This window comes from Lucilia sericata, unplaced genomic scaffold, assembly GCF_015586225.1.
Source record: "Lucilia sericata isolate MDLA Ls3-8-SP2 unplaced genomic scaffold, ASM1558622v1 Contig000894F_arrow, whole genome shotgun sequence".
Classification (NCBI taxonomy): domain Eukaryota; kingdom Metazoa; phylum Arthropoda; class Insecta; order Diptera; family Calliphoridae; genus Lucilia; species Lucilia sericata.
The window spans coordinates 38,778-57,500 of record NW_023994883.1 but is presented as its reverse complement, the minus strand read 5'-3'; the positions used below and the strand labels follow the sequence as shown (position 1 = coordinate 57,500).

At 29.7% G+C, this 18,723-nt stretch overlaps 5 protein-coding genes across 5 annotated transcripts in view; 4 read left to right on the top strand and 1 right to left on the bottom strand.

The window, feature by feature from the left end:
* LOC119608873 (zinc finger MIZ domain-containing protein 1) overlaps positions 1 to 685 on the top strand; it is a 49,005-nt gene extending 48,320 nt beyond the window's left edge. The window contains 2 exon segments of the mRNA XM_037963429.1: positions 1 to 119; positions 201 to 685. The exon segment at positions 1 to 119 is cut by the window's left edge and continues 268 nt beyond it. Of these exon segments, the coding sequence (XP_037819357.1) occupies positions 1 to 119; positions 201 to 332 (251 nt within the window). The 3' untranslated portion in view covers positions 333 to 685.
* A 6,631-nt stretch (positions 686 to 7,316) lies between these two features.
* Positions 7,317 to 10,162, bottom strand: LOC119608875 (ATP-dependent RNA helicase DDX42). The gene is given in 3 exon segments (XM_037963432.1): positions 7,317 to 8,578; positions 8,704 to 9,383; positions 9,386 to 10,162. Coding segments are annotated over 3 exon segments (2,346 nt in total). The 5' UTR covers positions 10,002 to 10,162; the 3' UTR covers positions 7,317 to 7,528.
* Positions 10,163 to 10,227: 65 nt separating this feature from the next.
* LOC119608876 (biogenesis of lysosome-related organelles complex 1 subunit 4) lies at positions 10,228 to 11,144 on the top strand. The gene is made up of 3 exons (XM_037963433.1): positions 10,228 to 10,369; positions 10,436 to 10,507; positions 10,569 to 11,144. The coding sequence occupies exons 1-3, from the start codon at positions 10,307 to 10,309 to the stop codon at positions 10,932 to 10,934; spliced, it is 501 nt and encodes a 166-aa protein (XP_037819361.1). The 5' UTR covers positions 10,228 to 10,306; the 3' UTR covers positions 10,935 to 11,144.
* Positions 11,145 to 11,776: 632 nt separating this feature from the next.
* LOC119608877 (LIM domain-containing protein A) lies at positions 11,777 to 14,685 on the top strand. The gene is given in 4 exon segments (XM_037963434.1): positions 11,777 to 11,889; positions 11,956 to 13,832; positions 13,834 to 14,607; positions 14,670 to 14,685. Coding segments are annotated over 4 exon segments (2,679 nt in total). The 5' UTR covers positions 11,777 to 11,877.
* Positions 14,686 to 16,234: 1,549 nt separating this feature from the next.
* Positions 16,235 to 17,158, top strand: LOC119608884 (selenoprotein F). Its single transcript, XM_037963458.1, has 3 exons — positions 16,235 to 16,379; positions 16,440 to 16,555; positions 16,618 to 17,158. The coding sequence occupies exons 1-3, from the start codon at positions 16,341 to 16,343 to the stop codon at positions 16,991 to 16,993; spliced, it is 531 nt and encodes a 176-aa protein (XP_037819386.1). The 5' UTR covers positions 16,235 to 16,340; the 3' UTR covers positions 16,994 to 17,158.
* Positions 17,159 to 18,723: the final 1,565 nt, after the last annotated feature.

Sequence of the window (18,723 nt, the reverse complement as noted above, 5' to 3'; positions counted from 1 at the left end):
CATTAATAAATTCACAAACATCCGATTTAGTGAATCTCAATGAGGGCGATTTAAATGCCGAACTAAATAGTTTTGATCCATCAAATATGAATCATGCCGATGCCGCCAATGATTTGAATGTAAGTATCAACGGGAAAAAGCCTTTTATTTTAAGAATTTATCAAGATTTATTAATTTTAATTTTTTTTTTATACTTTCAGCTGCTCTCAGATGTTGATCCTTTGGAAATTTTGTCTTATTTAGATCCTCAACCGGATTTAAATACCCCACCCTCTAGCGGCTCTAGTAATAACAATAACAATGAAGATATTTTGGCCTCTTTATTTGATTAAATTAAATTAACTATTATAATCTTTATTATATGCTTTAAAATCAACCATTTTAATAGGTGTGTTCATTAACTAAAACAAACTGAAAAACGATTTACTTGTTAAAGTAATTTCTAGTTTAATACAAACACACCTAATGTATATAAATAAATAAAAACATTTCCTTCAATAACAACAGCAAATCCTTTATCAAAAATTAAAAAAAAAAAAAAAATCAAATATTTAAAAGTATAAAATAAAGCTAAAACTGAATATTTAGAAAAATTTATGATAAAAACAACCAATCCCAACTTAATAAACTATATTGTAAATAGTATTACTAAATTAAAATATATATTAATATAAAAAGCGTACGATGATGTTTAATTTTCAAACTAACGAAATATTGAAATTTTGTGAAAAAAGCTTATAAACAAAAAAAAAAGTGTTTTAAAAAAACTAAACTACACAAAAACTTTAAAAAGAAGAAATAAACGATTTTGAAAACAATGAAATGTGATTTTAAAAATTAAAAACTTTAAAAAAAATAATTTAATTATATACATACTTATAAACAAAAATAAAACAACAGTTATAATTTTGAATATTCTATTTTATTTGTTATATTTTGCAAAATTTCTTTAAAGTTTTTTATTAAAAATATTTTATAACAAACGCTTTTTTAACTATTATTTTTATTGAAAAAAAAAACATTTTTTTATTTAAAATGTTTTATTTTATTTAATTTTTCTTACAACTTGTACAAAGTATTAAAATTTTTTTATATATATTTAAAAACAAAATCAATACAAAAATTGTTAAATAATTTTAAATAATTAAAACCTTATACTTAAACAAATATTATATTAATTAATAAAAAAACCCTATTATGCTTAAAATTATACAAAACAAAAAAAAAAAAAAATTAGTTAAATAAGTTGTAATTTTTAAATTAACATAAAAATAAAAACACAAAAAAATTTATTCAAAAATTATGCAAACAGAACAGAATTTAAGTATTTAAGTGTAAAATTAATTTATATTTTAAGTTGTATATACAAAAAGAAAATCATAAAATATAAAAGAAATACATAAATAATTATATATATATATAAAAATAAAAAGAAAGAAAATGTACACAAATTATAAAAACAACAAAATAAACAAATGTATTAAATGAAAACCGAAAAAAAAACAACAAAACCAGAGTATTTTTATTTTTTCCAAATAAAATTTTCATTTCAAACGCAATAAAACTCAATAACAAAACTTAACGAAAGAAACAAAAATCCAAATTTAATTACAAGTACAAAATCAGCTTTTTCAAAAGCTTTGTTTTCATAAAAAAATATAATATAAAAAAAAAATAATTAAATTTCAAATAATTTGCTTTATAATTAACAGCCAAATAAAACCAAGGACCAATTTTTTATCACCAATCCCCCGCCCTAACTCCCTTCAACATAACAAGCATATAACACACGCGTAACTAAACTATATCAGGCATGGAAAATCGATATTTTGAAATAGTACTTCCCTATAACAAAAATAGTACTTTATAGATTTCAAAGTACTAAACTAATCTTCCGCTAGACTGTAGACTAGAATATGGACCAGACTATTGACTAGTCTATGGACTAGACTACAGACCAGAATAAAGACTAGGCTACTGACCAGACTACTAACAATAGACTAGACTATAGACTAGACTATAGACAAGACCATAGACTAGACTTTATACTAGTCTATAGACTAGACTATATACAAGACCATAGACTATATTATAGACTAGACTATATACTAGACTATATACTAGACTATAGACTAGACTATAGACTAAACTATAGACTAGGCTATAGGCTAGACTATAGACGAGACTACAGACTAGACTATAGACTAGACTTTAGACTAGACTATAGACTATAGACTAGACTATAGACTAGACTATAGACTAGACTATAGACTAGACTATAGACTAGACTATAGACTAGACTATAGACTAGACTATATACTAGACTATATACTAGACTATAGACTAGACTATAGACTAGACTATAGACTAAACTATAGACTAGACTACAGACTAGACTATAGACTAGACTATAGACTAGACTATAGACTAGACGATAGACTAGACTATAGACTAGACGATAGACTAGACTATATACTAGACTATAGACAAGACCATAGACTATATAGCAGATTATAGACTAAAGACTAAACTACAGACTTGATTATATACTAGACTACCGTCTATATTATAGACTGGGCTACAGACTATACTATAGACTAGGCTATAGACTATGCTATAGTCTAGACTATAGACTAGACTTTAGCCTAGATTATAGACTAAACTAAATACAGAGAGAATACAGAGTAGACTAGACTATAGAATGTAGACCAGACTAGACTAGACTATAGACAAGACCATTGACTAGATTATAGTCTAGACTATATACTATACTAAGACTAGACTATAGACTAGATTATAGACTAGACTATAGACTAGACTAGACTATAGACTAAACTATAGATTATACTACAGACTAGACTATAGATTATACTATAGACTAGACTATATACTAGACTATACACTAAACTATAGACGAGACTATAGACTAGACTATAGACTAGACTATAGATTATACTACAGACTAGACTATAGATTATACTATAGACAGGACCATAGACTATATTATAGACTAGACTATAGACTAGACTATATAGACTAAACTATAGACTAGACTATATACTAGACTATAGACTAGACTATAGGCTAGACTATATACAAGACCATAGACTAGACTTTATACTAGTCTATAGACTAGACTATATACAAGACCATAGACTATATTATAGACTAGAGTATATACTAGACTATAGACTAGACTATAGTCTAGACTATATACTAGACCAGATTAGAAACTTTCCTATAGTTTAAACTATAGACTAGATTATAGACTAGACTATATACTAGATTATAGAATAAAGACTAGATTATATACTAGACTACCGTCTGGAATATAGACTGGACTATAGACTGTATTATGGACTAGAATATAGACTAGACTATAGACAAAACTAAATAATTAATTACAGACAAAACTATAATACATATAGACTAGAATAAACTACAATCTGGTCTGTTGTGGACTATTTACCCAAAATTTATAAGGTAGAATACGTATCGAAAATGTGGTGGTGCCGAGATATCGAAAAGTACTAAATTTTTCATGCCTGAACTAAGTTCTCAAAATCAAAAGCCAATAATTTTTCAAAACACTTTTCCTACATTTAACAAAAAAATAAAAAATATATAATAAAACAAGTGATGGTGTAATTAAAACAACTCAATTTAAATAAAAATTTAAAAAAATCAACAACAAGCAACATTTAATTTTATAAAAAAAAATCGTAGTTAAATAAATCTTATCTTTAGCTTCTAAAGTAGACTTTTTTCAATGTAACTATAGTAATTAACAAACATTTTTAGATTATAAAATAATTTATATATAAAAAAAATCATTAAAAATAAACAGTAGTGGTTTCATTATGTAAAAAATTAAAAAAAAATATTAATATACTATATACTTATATGTATATAGTTCTATATATTTCGCTTGTGTAAACAAATAAAAGTGCATAAATGTGATTTTATTAAATAAAATTTAACATTCAACTTAAAAACAAAAACAAAAAATACACATAAAATTCAAATCAATCCTCCCAACAAATAAAACAAATTGAAAAAAAAAATATCTCAAAAATAATAATTTGGTGTAAATATCAAATTTAAATCAAATATTTGAATGTAAACAAAAGGAATTATTATATTAACAAAAAAAAGCAACAACAAAAAAATATAAAAAACATAATTTAATTATTATGAATTATTTAAATAAAATAAAATATAAAAATTAAAAAAATAAATAACATCATTGAAAGGCCCATCTTTAAATAACTGAAGATAAAATTAACTGGTTGAAAAAGTTAGACTTGTGTATTATTTATGGCTGGGCCTTAAACGAGTTTTACTTTCGATGCAAAACAAATGTTATATTTCAATTTTAACAAGTTAGGAGAGTAGAAACTCAGGCAGTAATCTCCATGAACCTTATCTAAAAATTTCGGATCGAATCGAATTTTCCATCAAATTTTAAAGAAAAGTAAATTTTGAAAGATTTAATTTCGCGTAATTAATTTTGAAGAAGAAAAAAATCTTTGTTTATTAATAACACAGGCCAACAAATTTTTAACACAGAGTTCAAAGTATACTTTTCAGAAGGATTGAGCAGTTCTGAATTAAAATTTGGCCTCAGATATCTCGAAGTAAAAACAAGTAAGAGTGCTGCCGAGTCTTATATACCCACCACCAAAGCATATGCTAACACGACTTACTAATTTATTAGATTAATGTTGAATTTTATAATAGTTTGTGAGTAGTAATATGATAATGATATTCGGAATACGGCTTTTATAGTTGGGATTATGAACCGATCTCCAAGGAATTAATTCAAATCCTTTTTATGTCAAATTATATCATAATACAGAAATGAAAGAGGGGACTGGTCTAATTATGAACCGATCCACATACAATTTTAGAAGATTTTAAAATTTTGAAGAAAACTTGATTATGACGATTTTTTTAAGAAGGTATGAGCATTTAAATCATTTTCTAAAGTAAACTTTATACAGGGTCTTGAATCCAATATGAACTATAAAACTTGTTTTGGTCGAAACTAATAAGGTGAAGTCATTTCAACAGCTGATTGTTTTTTTTTTGTCCATTGAAATAAGGCCTAAAGCTGTCAAACTCCGAGAAACCGAGACTGTCAAACTCCAAAAATAAAAAATTTCATGAATTCGACGCAAAATGAAATGACTTCACTTTGGGTCGAATTTTATTGTTATACTGGTATAGCTAGGTTATGAGCGTTAAATTCATTTTCTAAAGAGGATTTTATATGGCGAGATAGGTACAATTATGGACCGATCCATATAAGATTTGGTTGAAAATTTTAGTTTTATATTACTTGTTTATATCAAATGTTATTGTTATACTAGTATTCATTGTTGCCAATTTGACGTTTTTCCCGTCAAATATGACGTTTTTGAAATGGCAATTGCGGGACAAAATGCGTTTTAGCGGTTAGCGGGAAATTTGGCGATTTTTAACCACGTATAAAATGGAATAATTATATACATATAGTCAAATCTTATTTCTAGTGATTAGTATAGTGTATATTCTAGTATATAGTCCAGTCTGTAGTCTAATATATAATCTAGTCTATAGTATAGTATAGTCTAGTCTATACTCTAGTCTATAGTCTAGTCTATAGTATAGTATAGTCTAGTCAATAGTCTAGTCTATAGTCTAGTCTATAGTCTAGTATATAGTCTAGTCTATAGTCTAGTCTATAGTCTAGTCTATAGTCTAGTCTATAGTCTAGTCTATAGTCTAGTTTATAGTCTAGTCTATAGTCTAGTCTATAGTCTAGTCTATAGTCTAGTCTATAGTCTAGTCTATAGTCTAGTCAATTGTCTGGTCTATGGTCTTTAGGCTAGTCTATGGTCTTTAGTCCAGTTTATAGTCTAGTGTATCGTCTTAAAAATTAATAAGGACCCAAAATATATGTAATTTTGGGTCTACGATCAATATTACAAATGAAGTGACGAAATTATATATACCATATATAACAGTGGTTATTTAAAACCGACATACATATTAGACTTTGAGATGACATAACAGATTTTATAAATAAATGTATTTTCGTTCTGTGTAAATGACACGATATCTGGAAAACCTGCTGTGATGGATAATGTCTGAGGATTCATATTTAGTACTGCTTAATGTAACATGGTCTCTGGGATTCGTTATTTCGAAACTAAAGCTTCAAAAATCTATTCGTGAGGCTCGGTAGTAAGGGGGTTAGAAGGTCTACACGGACAGACAGACGAACGAACATCACTTAATCGAACTCCGAAAATTATTCTAAACCGATGAGTATACTCTAAGATGGAAGCAATATTTTAATGCCTTACAAACATCAGCACAAACGTAACATAACACCCTCCTCACTATGGTGTTGAAAGGTGGGTGTAGGGTATAATAACATAGTTAAATATATCTGTAACTTCTTAATGGTTAGACCAATTAAATAAGAAACAAAATAGAGTTCTCTATTCAGCTATGCCGAATCTTAAATACCATCCACCATACTACAATGTTTATAACATTTAACAAATTGTGAATCATCAGGGTTTTATGGGAGCAATGACTAATTATGGACCAATCCGGAAAAAATTTTGGAAAGTGATATCCGATATCTTCTTTTGTAAATAAGCTAATATACAAACATTCAAGTAATTTTCGGAAGTGGACCTCATATGGGAACTATGACCAATTATGGACCGATTGATCTAGGTAAGGAATATAATTTCTATTGATATTCATTTTCATTTTGTGGTGATAGTGATATTTTAGAAGCAGTTATTAACGATGAATCCATTTCCGAGAATTTGTACTTTTGTATGGGGTCTATGAGAAATTTTGGATTGATTGTTATGATTTTGAACATAATTGATCCCTGAGCGTAAAAAGTTACATGTGACAAAATTCATCGAGTTATCTTTGGTAGCTTCTGAGAAAACTACTCAAGAGTTAGGAAAAAACTTAATTTTTTTATTGAGGTAGTCTTTTTAATTTTTACATTGTGCGTATTTTAGGCAAACATAACTAAATCTACTCAGAATTTCATAACCAGGAATATAATATACTTTGTTAGGCCTCAGATGAATATTTTATGGTATTACAGGCGGAATGACAAACTTATATTATAACCTCTATCACCACTGATGGAAGTATAGAGAACAAAAATCAATACTTGTTCCTAAGTTATCGTTCACGAATCAGCTACATTTTGGAGTTTCAAATATTACGTACACCACAAACATGTTATGATAAATAACTTGCCTACATACTTTAAGTTCAAATAAAAGTCCATGTTGTATTTTTGGGGATTTTAATTTTTCTTTCATAGATCAGAACGTAAGACTTAATGCAATAATAAACATTACAAAAATGTTATACATACTATAATAATAGTTATTAATCCGTTTAAATACTACCACTATATATAAATGAATCTTCAATGTTGTTTTTATCTCTCTCTCTTTTTCAAAGCAATTGTTTTTAAGCTTATAAATTCGTTGTTTTGCACTCAGTTCCAACGACTTTTCTTAGTTTTACGTTTTTCCCCTTGAGCATTACTATTGGCATTATTCATTAATGAAGGCGGAGGTGGTGCGGGTGCTGCAAATACTCCAGTTTCGGGAACAGTTTCCTCCCATGTTCGATCAGTTGAAGGTTTAAATTGTGATTGATATTGTGAACGAAAAGCTTCACGCATGGCTGCATAGCGATCTGTGGCCGGACCAGCAGAAGACAAAGATTTACTAGTAGAAGTAAAGCTTGAACTAGAACTAAAATCATTAGACGTTGCGGATGAGGAAGAAGACGATGATTTTGAGCCAAAGCCAGAGCGTTCACGATAACCTAAGCCAGTATGGTTACCAGTGGGCTTTTTGCCTTTGCCCTGCTTAAAGCGCGAGCTACGGAACCAAGAACTTTTCATGGCCAAATCCATTAAATCATCGGGCACTTGTTGATCGGCTCCCTCCAAATTGCGCACCAAATGACCAGCAAATTCTTTATCTTTTTCTGTTACCAGTGTATAAGCTGTGCCCTTTTCACCCGCTCTACCGGTACGACCAATACGATGGGTATGTGTATCAATATCTCGAGCTATGTCATAGTTAACAACATTCTTAATATGGGGTATATCCAAACCACGAGCTGCAACATCTGTGGCCACTAGAATATCGCATTCCTTACGTTTAAATTGTGTTATGACTTTATTACGATCTGCCTGATCCATGTCACCATGTAGCAGCAGACAATTATACTCTTTAACTAGCAAATTATTGGCCACCGATTCGGCGTCTGCTTTTTTGGTGACAAAAATCAAAACACTTCCTTCGGAAAGAAAACGTACTAGATTCAAAAGCAACCAGTTCCATTTTTGCATGGGATTTGGAAAAACGTATACATATTGTGTAATGTCTTGATTGGCCTCATTGAGATCGCCTTGGACAATGCGCACAGGATCGGTTAAAACATCACGAGCCAAGCGTTCAATGCGTTTCTTAAAAGTAGCCGAAAAGAGTAGAGTTTGACGATCTGGTCTGACATGATTACAAATTGAACGGACCTAAAATAGAATAAGAATACAATAATAGCAACAAATTTAATAATAATTAAAATTTTATAAAAAGCAAAAGCATACGTATCCGGTTTAGTTTAACCTATTCTTTTAAATTATTCAATAATATTCACCTGAGGCTCAAAACCCATATGAAACATGCGATCTGCTTCATCCAAAACCAAAAATGTAACTCTCCTTAGATTTGTGGCTTTCATTTTAACCATGTCTATCATACGACCTGGTGTGGCTACTACAATTTCAGCTCCTTGCTCTAATGCCTTACTCTGTTCCCATTTAGAGCCACCGCCGTAACAGCAAACTACATTGATATTATACACCTTACCAAATTTCTTAGCTTCGTTGTAGATTTGCAAGGATAATTCACGAGTGGGAGCTAAAATCAAACCAATAGGACCATCGCCTGGTTTAAGTTCACGTTGATCCATTATATGCACCAACATGGGCCAAATAAATGCAGCCGTTTTACCAGAACCTGTTTTAGCAATACCTATAAGATCTCTACCGGCTAAAGCAGCTGGTATGGCTTGCGCCTGTATAGAAGTAGGCTGGGTATATTCAGCCTTACGTATGGCCTTCATCAGTGGCTCATCAAAGCCAAAGTGACCAAATGAGGTTACCGGCTTAGGTGGCTCTGGGCCTGTCACCTTAACACCTAAAGTTTTGCGCAAATCTCTAACTTGTTCCTCGTCCAAATTGGCAATGTCTTCATGTGGAGTATAGAAATTTTTCTCAAAACTTTCATATTCGATTTCGGAATGGTAAATGGGAGGAAGAGGATCAATATTTTTATTTTTGGTGGAGCTATGGGGTTGCCATCTTCATCGTATTCAATTTCAACATCAGAACCATCATCCCTTAAGCCAGCTTGAGGATTTTCTTCCATATAACGATAGTAACTTTCTTCATCATCTTCTTCGTCTATATCACCTCTTACGCCCTTGGATTGACTAGAACCCAGGCCAGCAACTGCTGCCACACTGCTATCTTTGCGTACTTTTTCCTTTTCCACCTGTTGTTCTATACCAGCCATAAATTGATCCAGAGGATCTTCATCTGAATCACTTTCCTGTTGTTTGCCCTTTTCATAGCCGGGAGAACCTGGTGCCGGTTGATAAGCTTGTTGTTGAGGTGCCGGTTCGTCATCATCATCAAAGTAGTCATCCTCAGTGCAGGCCTTACGCTTCCCTATGTAATTTTGTGAGTTGGAAAACTGACTTATAGACTCTAAGGTAGTGTAACCATATTTAGAGGTACCAGCCGCACTTGTGCTATCCTTTATTTTACCCTTTTGATAGCCACGATGATTAAGTGATGAAGGTGGTGGCACTGCATTCATAGAAGCACCTCCACGATTAGAGTTTGATTTGTAAGGGAAGCCACCACCTCCTATGCCACGATAATTACTCATTTTTCAATTCTATAAATTATTTCCTTAATACAAATACACTTTTCTTCCTTAGAAAAGAAAACACTTTTAGCAAATAAAGATTTTTTTTATAAACTCTCAAACTATTTTTTCTCGCGTCGATTATTTTTAGTTGTCAATTTACTGAGAACTGTGTCAACCCAGAAAGAAAACAAATTCAAGTAATATTTGACATTTGAATGAAATGCTTACTAAACACAGCTTAACAGCTGATGTTTATTTACAAATATTGAAAGATTGTTTATAAAAATTGTAAAATTACAACAATCTTTGGAAAATTTAAGAAAATGGTAGAAAAGGCTGCACAGGATTATAGTAAAATTTTACAAAGTGTTAGTTTAGATAAGGAGGTATAGTATAATTTAAATAGACTACAAAGAAGTTACCAATTAACAACCGTAATCTTTAAATTACAGATTAATCCCATATGTATGAGTATAGAAGATATGTTGACAAGACTTGATGAGTTGGAATCTTTATTGGTCAATGTAAATAAATATGTAAATATTAAAAGAACGATTTAAACAATATGTATTTTAATTTTGGCAGGTTAAGGGCGAAAATAATGTTATAATGGATCAATATACCAACAGTATTTTAGCATTTACGCCACAATTTGAAGTTCTTAAACAGCGCATCGATCAATTGGAACATTTTGTCGAAGTGGTTAATAACAATGTGGATGAGGTAGAGAAATCAATAGATATAGCGGAAGCTGAACTAAATGTTACCGACTACAGTTTAAAGGGCTTACTGTTCAAGCCGCTGTTGGCTAAAGCTAAATCTGTTTCAGAGTCAAATGCCCAGTCGCCGGTAGAAGATCCTGTAATAGCTACGAATCTTAAAGATGGTCAATTTCAAGCAGTGCCAATTTTTAATACTTCAGATTATTTTAATAGCGATATCTCCTCATAAATATAGGTTTGTCATGTTTTTTTTTTTTTTCAACATTAACAACAAAGTGCCTAAAATATGCTTTTAAATAATTTGAAATTCAAGTAATGAAATAGTTTTTAAGATAAAAATTAAATAAGTTTATTAATTTTGTACGACATAGAACAAACATTAACGGAATATTATTTTTTATGGATGTTAATTTCAATAATAATTTTACTTCCTTAATTTGTAAATTACAAAAACTTAAGTTTTCTTAATACTGATGTTAAATTCTGATTTATTTATTTATTTGATTTGTTTATTTGCACAAATTTCCATATGTTCAAATTCACACGTTTTTTAATAAATTTCACTAAAAACTTTCCTTACTTTTAAAAATATAAAAAAAAATAACTAGACCAATTTAATATACAATTGTTGAATTAATTATGTTTTTAATTACGACTTTTAATATTTAATAAGTTTTGCAAACAATTGTCGCCGATTCCATAAAGTCTATAAAATAACAACAGTATTAAATACTATAAAAACTAAAATAAAATTCAACAAATTTGGTTTGTTTTCTTTTAACAATTAAGTGTTAACTGGTGATTCAAAATAAATATTTTTACAATAAAAATAAGCTATACCTATTTTCTATTGATGCCATAATAAACAAAATCAAAAACATGGTTTCTTCAGGGCAGTATTACAATAATCGTTTTCGAGAAAAAGCATTTTATTTATTATTTTTAATACGAAATTTGTAGAAAAAAATTGCAAGTAGATGTTGTTAGTAGTAATTAGCGTTATATTATGAATTGGTTTATTATAAAGAAAACTTTTCGAGAGATATTTTAACAACTGATATCTGTTAAAATAAACTTTAAGCTTAAAATCTATAAAAGTGTCGACTCGAATGAGTTTAAATTTAGTATTTAACGGATTTTAAGCAGGAATAAGACGCAGCTCGTAGTACATAATGAAAGCTTTCGTAAGTTATTAAATAATTAAAATAAAAAGATGAACAATTTATATAAATAAATTATTTATTATTTAGGCCATAATTGTCACAATAGTGGCATGTGCTTATGCGGCACCTACTGCGGAATTACAGCATCCCAGTCCGGTTAATCCTAATGTTTTAGTGGAAATAAAACCAGAAGAGAAAATTATTTTAATAACTGATCCCAAAGAGTTGGCTAAATTTAAAAGAGAAACTAAACAACCATTGTATCCGACTGTTTTACCTGGAGAACATGTACATCATAGAACTAAACGCGAAGTATCACAAAAACCCGAAGAATTCCAAAAACCTCAAGTTTTATCGGATATTTTACCAGCAGAAGTTGTAGCTGGGGAACCAAAAAACAGTCTTCAAGTTGAAACAATAAATAACAACAACGATAATAAGAAATCTCAAGAAGATCAGGAGAAAGATGAACAAAATATTACAACTGAAGTTTATCAAAAACCTCAAGGTCTTCCAGCCATATTTTCTCCTTCAAATAAAGCTATACAACAGCAGAAACGTGACATTCCCGTACCATTAGTAGCAAAACATCAGCATCCTGAAGAATCTCCCAAAGAGACTAATGAAAAAGAAACCGACAAAGAAACTCATGATGATCAGAAAGTAAAAGAAGTTTTTCAAAAACCTCAAGGTTTGCCAGCCATATTTTCACCAGCAACTGATGGTGTACAACCACAAAAGCGTGATATTCCAGTGCCTTTAGTTCCAAAGTATCACCATCCTGAGGAGTCTCCAAAAGAAAGCAATGAAAAAGAAGATCATAACAATCAGAAAGAAGTTAATTTAGAAAATCATCATGTTCCTCAAACATTGCCCGCTCACAATGAAGATCATGTTACAACTGATGGATTCCAAAAACCTCAACCACTTCCTTTAATTTTAAAAGATAATCATGAAGACAATCAACATAAACGTGATATTCCAGTACCTTTAGTTCCAAAGTATCATCATCCTGAAGAGTCTCCCAAAGAAAGCAATGAAAAAGAAGATCATGACAATAGGAAAGAAGTTAATTTAGAAATTCATCATGTCGCTCAAACATTACCCGCTCAAAATAATGATCATGTTACAGCTGAAGGATTTCAAAAACCTCAAACACTTCCTTTAATTTTAAATGATAATCATGAAGACAACCAACATAAACGTGATATTCCAGTACCTTTAGTTCCAAAGTATCACCATCCGGAAGAATCTCCCAAAGAAAGCAATGAAAATCATGACAATAACAAACAAGTTAACTTAGAAATTCATCATGTTCCTCAATCATTACCCGCTCATAATGAAGATCACGTTACAACTGAAGGATTTCAAAAACCTCAAACCCTTCCTTTAATTTTAAAAGAAACTCCTGAAGAAACTCAACATAAACGTGATATTCCAGTACCTTTAGTTCCAAAATATCACCATCCTGAGGAGTCTCCAAAAGAAAGCAACGAAAAAGAATATCACGAAGAAAAGGAAAACGTTAAAACTGAAAATCACAATGTGCCTCAAACATTAGAAGCTCACAATCAGGATCATGTCTTAACCGAAGGTTTGCAAAAACCTCAAACACTTCCTTTCAACTTAAAAGAAACTTCTGAAGACACTAAACAAAATAAGCGTGATATTCCAGTTCCCCTAGTACCTAAATATCACCATCCTGAGGAATCTCCAAAAGAATGCAACGAAAAAGAAATTAATAATGAAAATCATGTCCCTCTAATACTACCAGCTCACCATCAGGATCATGTCATCATAGAAAGTAACCAAAAGGCTCAAACACTTCAGGAAACTCCAGAAGACTCCAAACAAAATAAACGTGATATTCCAGTACCTTTAGTGCCTAAACACCATCATCCCGAAGAATCAATCAAAGAAAACAATGAAAAGGAATCGCCTGAAAATAAGAAAGAAGTCAATTTAGAAAAAACCGCAACAACCTCAAACAGCTGCCAAAGAATCCAATGAGGACCCGCAACAGCAAAAACGTGATGTTTTGGAAACTAAAGGTGGATCGTCAAATGACAACAGTAACGAAAAGAAACCACACGAAGAAAATTCTCAACAACACCATGTTCCACAAATTCACCACATTGCTCAGACCTTACCAAATTACCAGCACGAACAACATGCTAATTTTGAAGCCATTCATAGGCCTCAATTTTTGATCAAACATCAAGAGCACCATAATGACAACGATAAGAGTGAAGATGATGTAAAACCACATCATATATCTCAAACATTGCCCGCACATATTCATAAACATCTTGCCGCGGAAGGACTGCCAAAATCTCAAATTCTACCAGCTCACAATCAGGAACACATAATATCTACAGCTGCTCTAACCCATTTACCCGCCCACTTTCACCCTGAAGACTTAAAGAAACCACAAACTTTACCAGCAGTTACACTTCAACAAAAATCAGACATTTCCGCTCCAGTTGTGAGTCATCAGCACGAAGAAGAGAAAAAAGCCACTGAAGATCATCATCCAAATAAACATGAAGTACAAGTGGAGGATCTTTCAGAATCTAAACCATTTCAACAACCTATCCATCATGTTCTTTCCATGCAAGGAGATCACAAGCCAAATATTCTAGATGATCATTTAAGTTCTCATGATTCCACAACTTCAACTACAACAGTTAATCCCATTTTAAGACATCGACCAGTGCCAGTTGCAGAACTTTTTGCCAGGTATTTGGATTAAAATTTGTATTTTAATAAAAATCAAGAAGTGTAATTTTTTCCATTTACAGAACCCATGGTAATTGAAAGTGTAAACGATGAACTGGTTTAATAATTATGAAATATGATGATGCTAATTAGTTACGACCACTATACACATTTTGCGCAATCACATTGATCTGGTTAAATTTGTGTTGGAATCAATTCTTTCAATACGAATAGAAAATAATATGTATTTATTTGTTTAAATTATTTTTTATAATAAATAGCGAAATAAAGGTATTTTTAATGAAATCTTGATATGCATTGATATTTAAGTAATGACCACAAAGGCTAACTAACTAACTAACTAACTAACTAACTAACTAACTAACTAACTAACTAACTAACTAACTAACTAACTAACTAACTAACTAACTAACTAACTAACTAACTAACTAACTAACTAACTAACTAACTAACTAACTAACTAACTAACTAACTAACTAACTACTAACTAACTACTAACTAACTAACTAACTAACTAACTAACTAACTAACTAACTAACTAACTAACTAACTAACTAACTAACTAACTAACTACTAACTAACTAACTAACTAACTAACTAACTAACTAACTAACTAACTAACTAACTAACTAACTAACTACTAACTAACTACTAACTAACTAACTAACTAACTACTAACTACTAACTAACTAACTACTAACTAACTAACTAACTAACTAACTAACTAACTAACTAACTAACTAACTAACTAACTAACTAACTAACTAACTAACTAACTAACTAACTAACTAACTAACTAACTAACTAACTAACTACTAACTAACTAACTAACTAACTAACTACTAACTAACTAACTAACTAACTAACTACTAACTAACTAACTAACTACTAACTAACTAACTAACTAACTAACTAACTAACTAACTAACTAACTAACTAACTACTAACTAACTAACTAACTAACTAACTAACTAACTAACTAACTAACTACTAACTAACTAACTAACTAACTAACTACTAACTAACTAACTAACTAACTAACTAACTAACTAACTAACTACTAACTAACTAACTAACTAACTACTAACTAACTAACTAACTAACTAACTAACTAACTAACTAACTAACTAACTAACTAACTAACTAACTAACTAACTAACTAACTAACTAACTAACTACTAACTAACTAACTAACTAACTAACTAACTAACTAACTAACTAACTAACTAACTAACTAACTACTACTAACTACTACTAACTAACTAACTAACTAACTAACTAACTAACTAACTAACTACTAACTAACTAACTAACTACTAACTAACTAACTAACTAACTAACTAACTAACTAACTAACTAACTAACTAACTAACTAACTAACTAACTAACTAACTAACTAACTAACTAACTAACTACTAACTAACTAACTAACTAACTAACTAACTAACTAACTAACTAACTAACTACTACTAACTAACTAACAAGCTAAGCTTTTAACATTTTTAAATACAATAGTTTATTAATTTATGTTTAGATCTTCGAATTCTGACTTTGATGGCAAATATTATTTATATTAGCAACACCCTGTTTAAAGAATTATTTGATTTGAGTCACTCCGTTACAAATGCTGTCAAAAAAACTGTGGCTGTGTTCATTACAAGTGTTTATGTTTTTTATTGAAAAATTTACGTGTCGGCAAATTAGTATTAAAACTAGTTAAATTTACAAAAAAAATGAATAAAATAATATTTCTATTACTAACTATATATGTAGTAAGTAGTATTTAAACTTAGAAGATATGTAACATAAATAATTAATATAATTTTCTAAAGTCATATACATTAGGTGAATTCACGGCGAATGATTGCCGTGAATTGGGTTTCATCAAAGGCCAACTAATGTGTTCCAGTTGTGAGAAGCTGGATGATTTTGGTTTGGAAACGCTAAAGTAGGTATTTTAACCTAGTTAAAAGTAAAACATAAACGTTTCTTTGTTTACCTCCACTTTAGACCACATTGCCGTGAATGCTGTACCTTGGATGAATTGCCAGCCGCCCAGCGTCGCTATCCCAAAGCTATATTAGAAGTTTGCACCTGTAAATTCCGTGCTTACCCACAAATCCAGGCCTTTATTAAGAGTGGTCGTCCCGCAAAATTCCCCAACTTGACCATTAAATATGTGCGTGGTTTAGATCCCATTGTTAAATTGTTGGACAAAACCGGTAATGTTAAGGAGACTTTATCGATTACTAAATGGAACACCGATACGGTGGAAGAATTTTTCGAAACTCATTTGGAAAAGGTGGGATCTGGCGGTGCCAAGCAATCTTATAGTGTTATAGAAGAAGAAGAGGATGATGATTTTTTGAGAACAAATTTAATATGAAATTAAAATAAGTTTTCCATTTTACTAGCTAGTTTTCATTGTAATTTTTGAAACGATGAGAAAAATGTACTTCATCTTTTGTTCATAGCATTCCTTAACAATGTCATAGTAAATTATACAATCAATTAATTGAAAATATAAAAAAACGTAAAATTTCATAACAAATATGAATGATTGTTTTATTTTATATATTTTCATTCATGCTGCATGTAAAATTTTATGTTTTGCAATCATTCAGTATTATAAAAAAATTAAAACTTTTTAGTTAAATAGCAAAAAAGTAGCAAAAAAATCCTTTTTTACAGACTAATTATGCTAGTTATAAAACGAAGAAATATCAGAGAGTGCTCTTTTATATATAACTATTTCATTTAATATTTCATCAGGATGCTGCGTGTTTAATTTTATATTTCTATGTTCAATATTATAGAAAACTCAAAAATCAAAGCGGTACTTTTCCCTCCGCATTGACGAATTAAAAATTTGATTCCAAAAAGTTGCAATGTGATCGCGGGAGACCATCTTTAAGTACTAATATGTATAAATCAATAAATAGGATACAATGTTTTGTCTAATAGGTACCAAAAATAGGTACCATTCCAATCTCCAAAACGTCCCAATATCCAAAAAGTACTAAATTTGTATTTTTTTCAATAGGTTATAAATGAATTATAATTTTTATTTCTAATGTTTCCAAAAAGGACGAATTTCCAAACATTTCTAATTTAACAGCGATAAATATTAAAATTTTGTTGTACCTTTTACATTAGGAGATATGAGGCTATCGAATTTAAACCGTTTTTATCCTATTTCAGCTTTCTAGCTTCAACCCTTTAAGCTGTGCGATGATGAATCATTCAGCCAGTCAGCCTAATGATTTCAACACATAATTTTTGAAATTCTTTATAAATAAGGAAAATTGTATGAAATTGTACTTGAGGTACTGAAAAAGTAAATCTTTGGTTTTGTAATGAACATTTTAATATCTATAATACAACAACAATGTTTTGCCCCAGTAAAATACAGTATTAAATTCAAGTGATGTCAAATAAATAAATCTCTAATAAAACGATTCTTTAATAACAAATATTTCAAAATTGTGTCGTGATAATCACTATTATTAATAAATAATTAAATTGATAAATAATAACAATTAAAAACCAAACAAAAACAGTAGAAAATATTGGAAAATATAAATGTTTTTTTTTTAATAACAATATTATTACACCCTATAATAATGTAAAGTATAAATTTTTTTGCGGTTTGGTTTTTGTTGACAATAATACAAATAAATATTAAAAAAAAAAAAAAAAATATTTTTGTTGTTGTTATTTTGTTATTGACATTTCACACTTGTTTTTTTTAAGTTTCTTGTTTGTGTGTTAAGTTTTTTTTTAATTTTTAAAATAAAACAATGAGAAATGTTTGCAAAAATAAGCCACACACTCAATCATTTAATTGCATTTATATTATTAGAAACTGTACACAATAAAAATGTATAAAATTTCATTATTATTAAGATTTATTTTAAAAGTTTTTAGAAAAAAATTACAACTTTTATATCTGTTGTGATTTATATTGACATATTGATCTGTTAAAAGTGATTCAATGGTTTAATTGAAATGATAAAAAGAGACAGTTTTATCATTCAATCCTGATATGCTAAATGTTTTCTTTTTAATTTTACAGGTAAACGTTTATATACCAATAGATAAGAATTCTGCAACAGA

Bases quoted from the DNA above. Each gene is read 5' to 3' on its own strand.
- LOC119608876 (XM_037963433.1), top strand. From the start codon at position 10,307: ATGGTAGAAAAGGCTGCACAGGATTATAGTAAAATTTTACAAAGTGTT. The intron at 10,370-10,435 runs GTATAGTATAAT...TTTAAATTACAG, and splicing joins GTGTTAGTTTAGATAAGGAG to ATTAATCCCATATGTATGAG. The intron at 10,508-10,568 runs GTAAATAAATAT...TAATTTTGGCAG, and splicing joins TGGAATCTTTATTGGTCAAT to GTTAAGGGCGAAAATAATGT.
- LOC119608884 (XM_037963458.1), top strand. From the start codon at position 16,341: ATGAATAAAATAATATTTCTATTACTAACTATATATGTA. The intron at 16,380-16,439 runs GTAAGTAGTATT...AATTTTCTAAAG, and splicing joins TATTACTAACTATATATGTA to TCATATACATTAGGTGAATT. The intron at 16,556-16,617 runs GTAGGTATTTTA...CCTCCACTTTAG, and splicing joins TTTGGTTTGGAAACGCTAAA to ACCACATTGCCGTGAATGCT.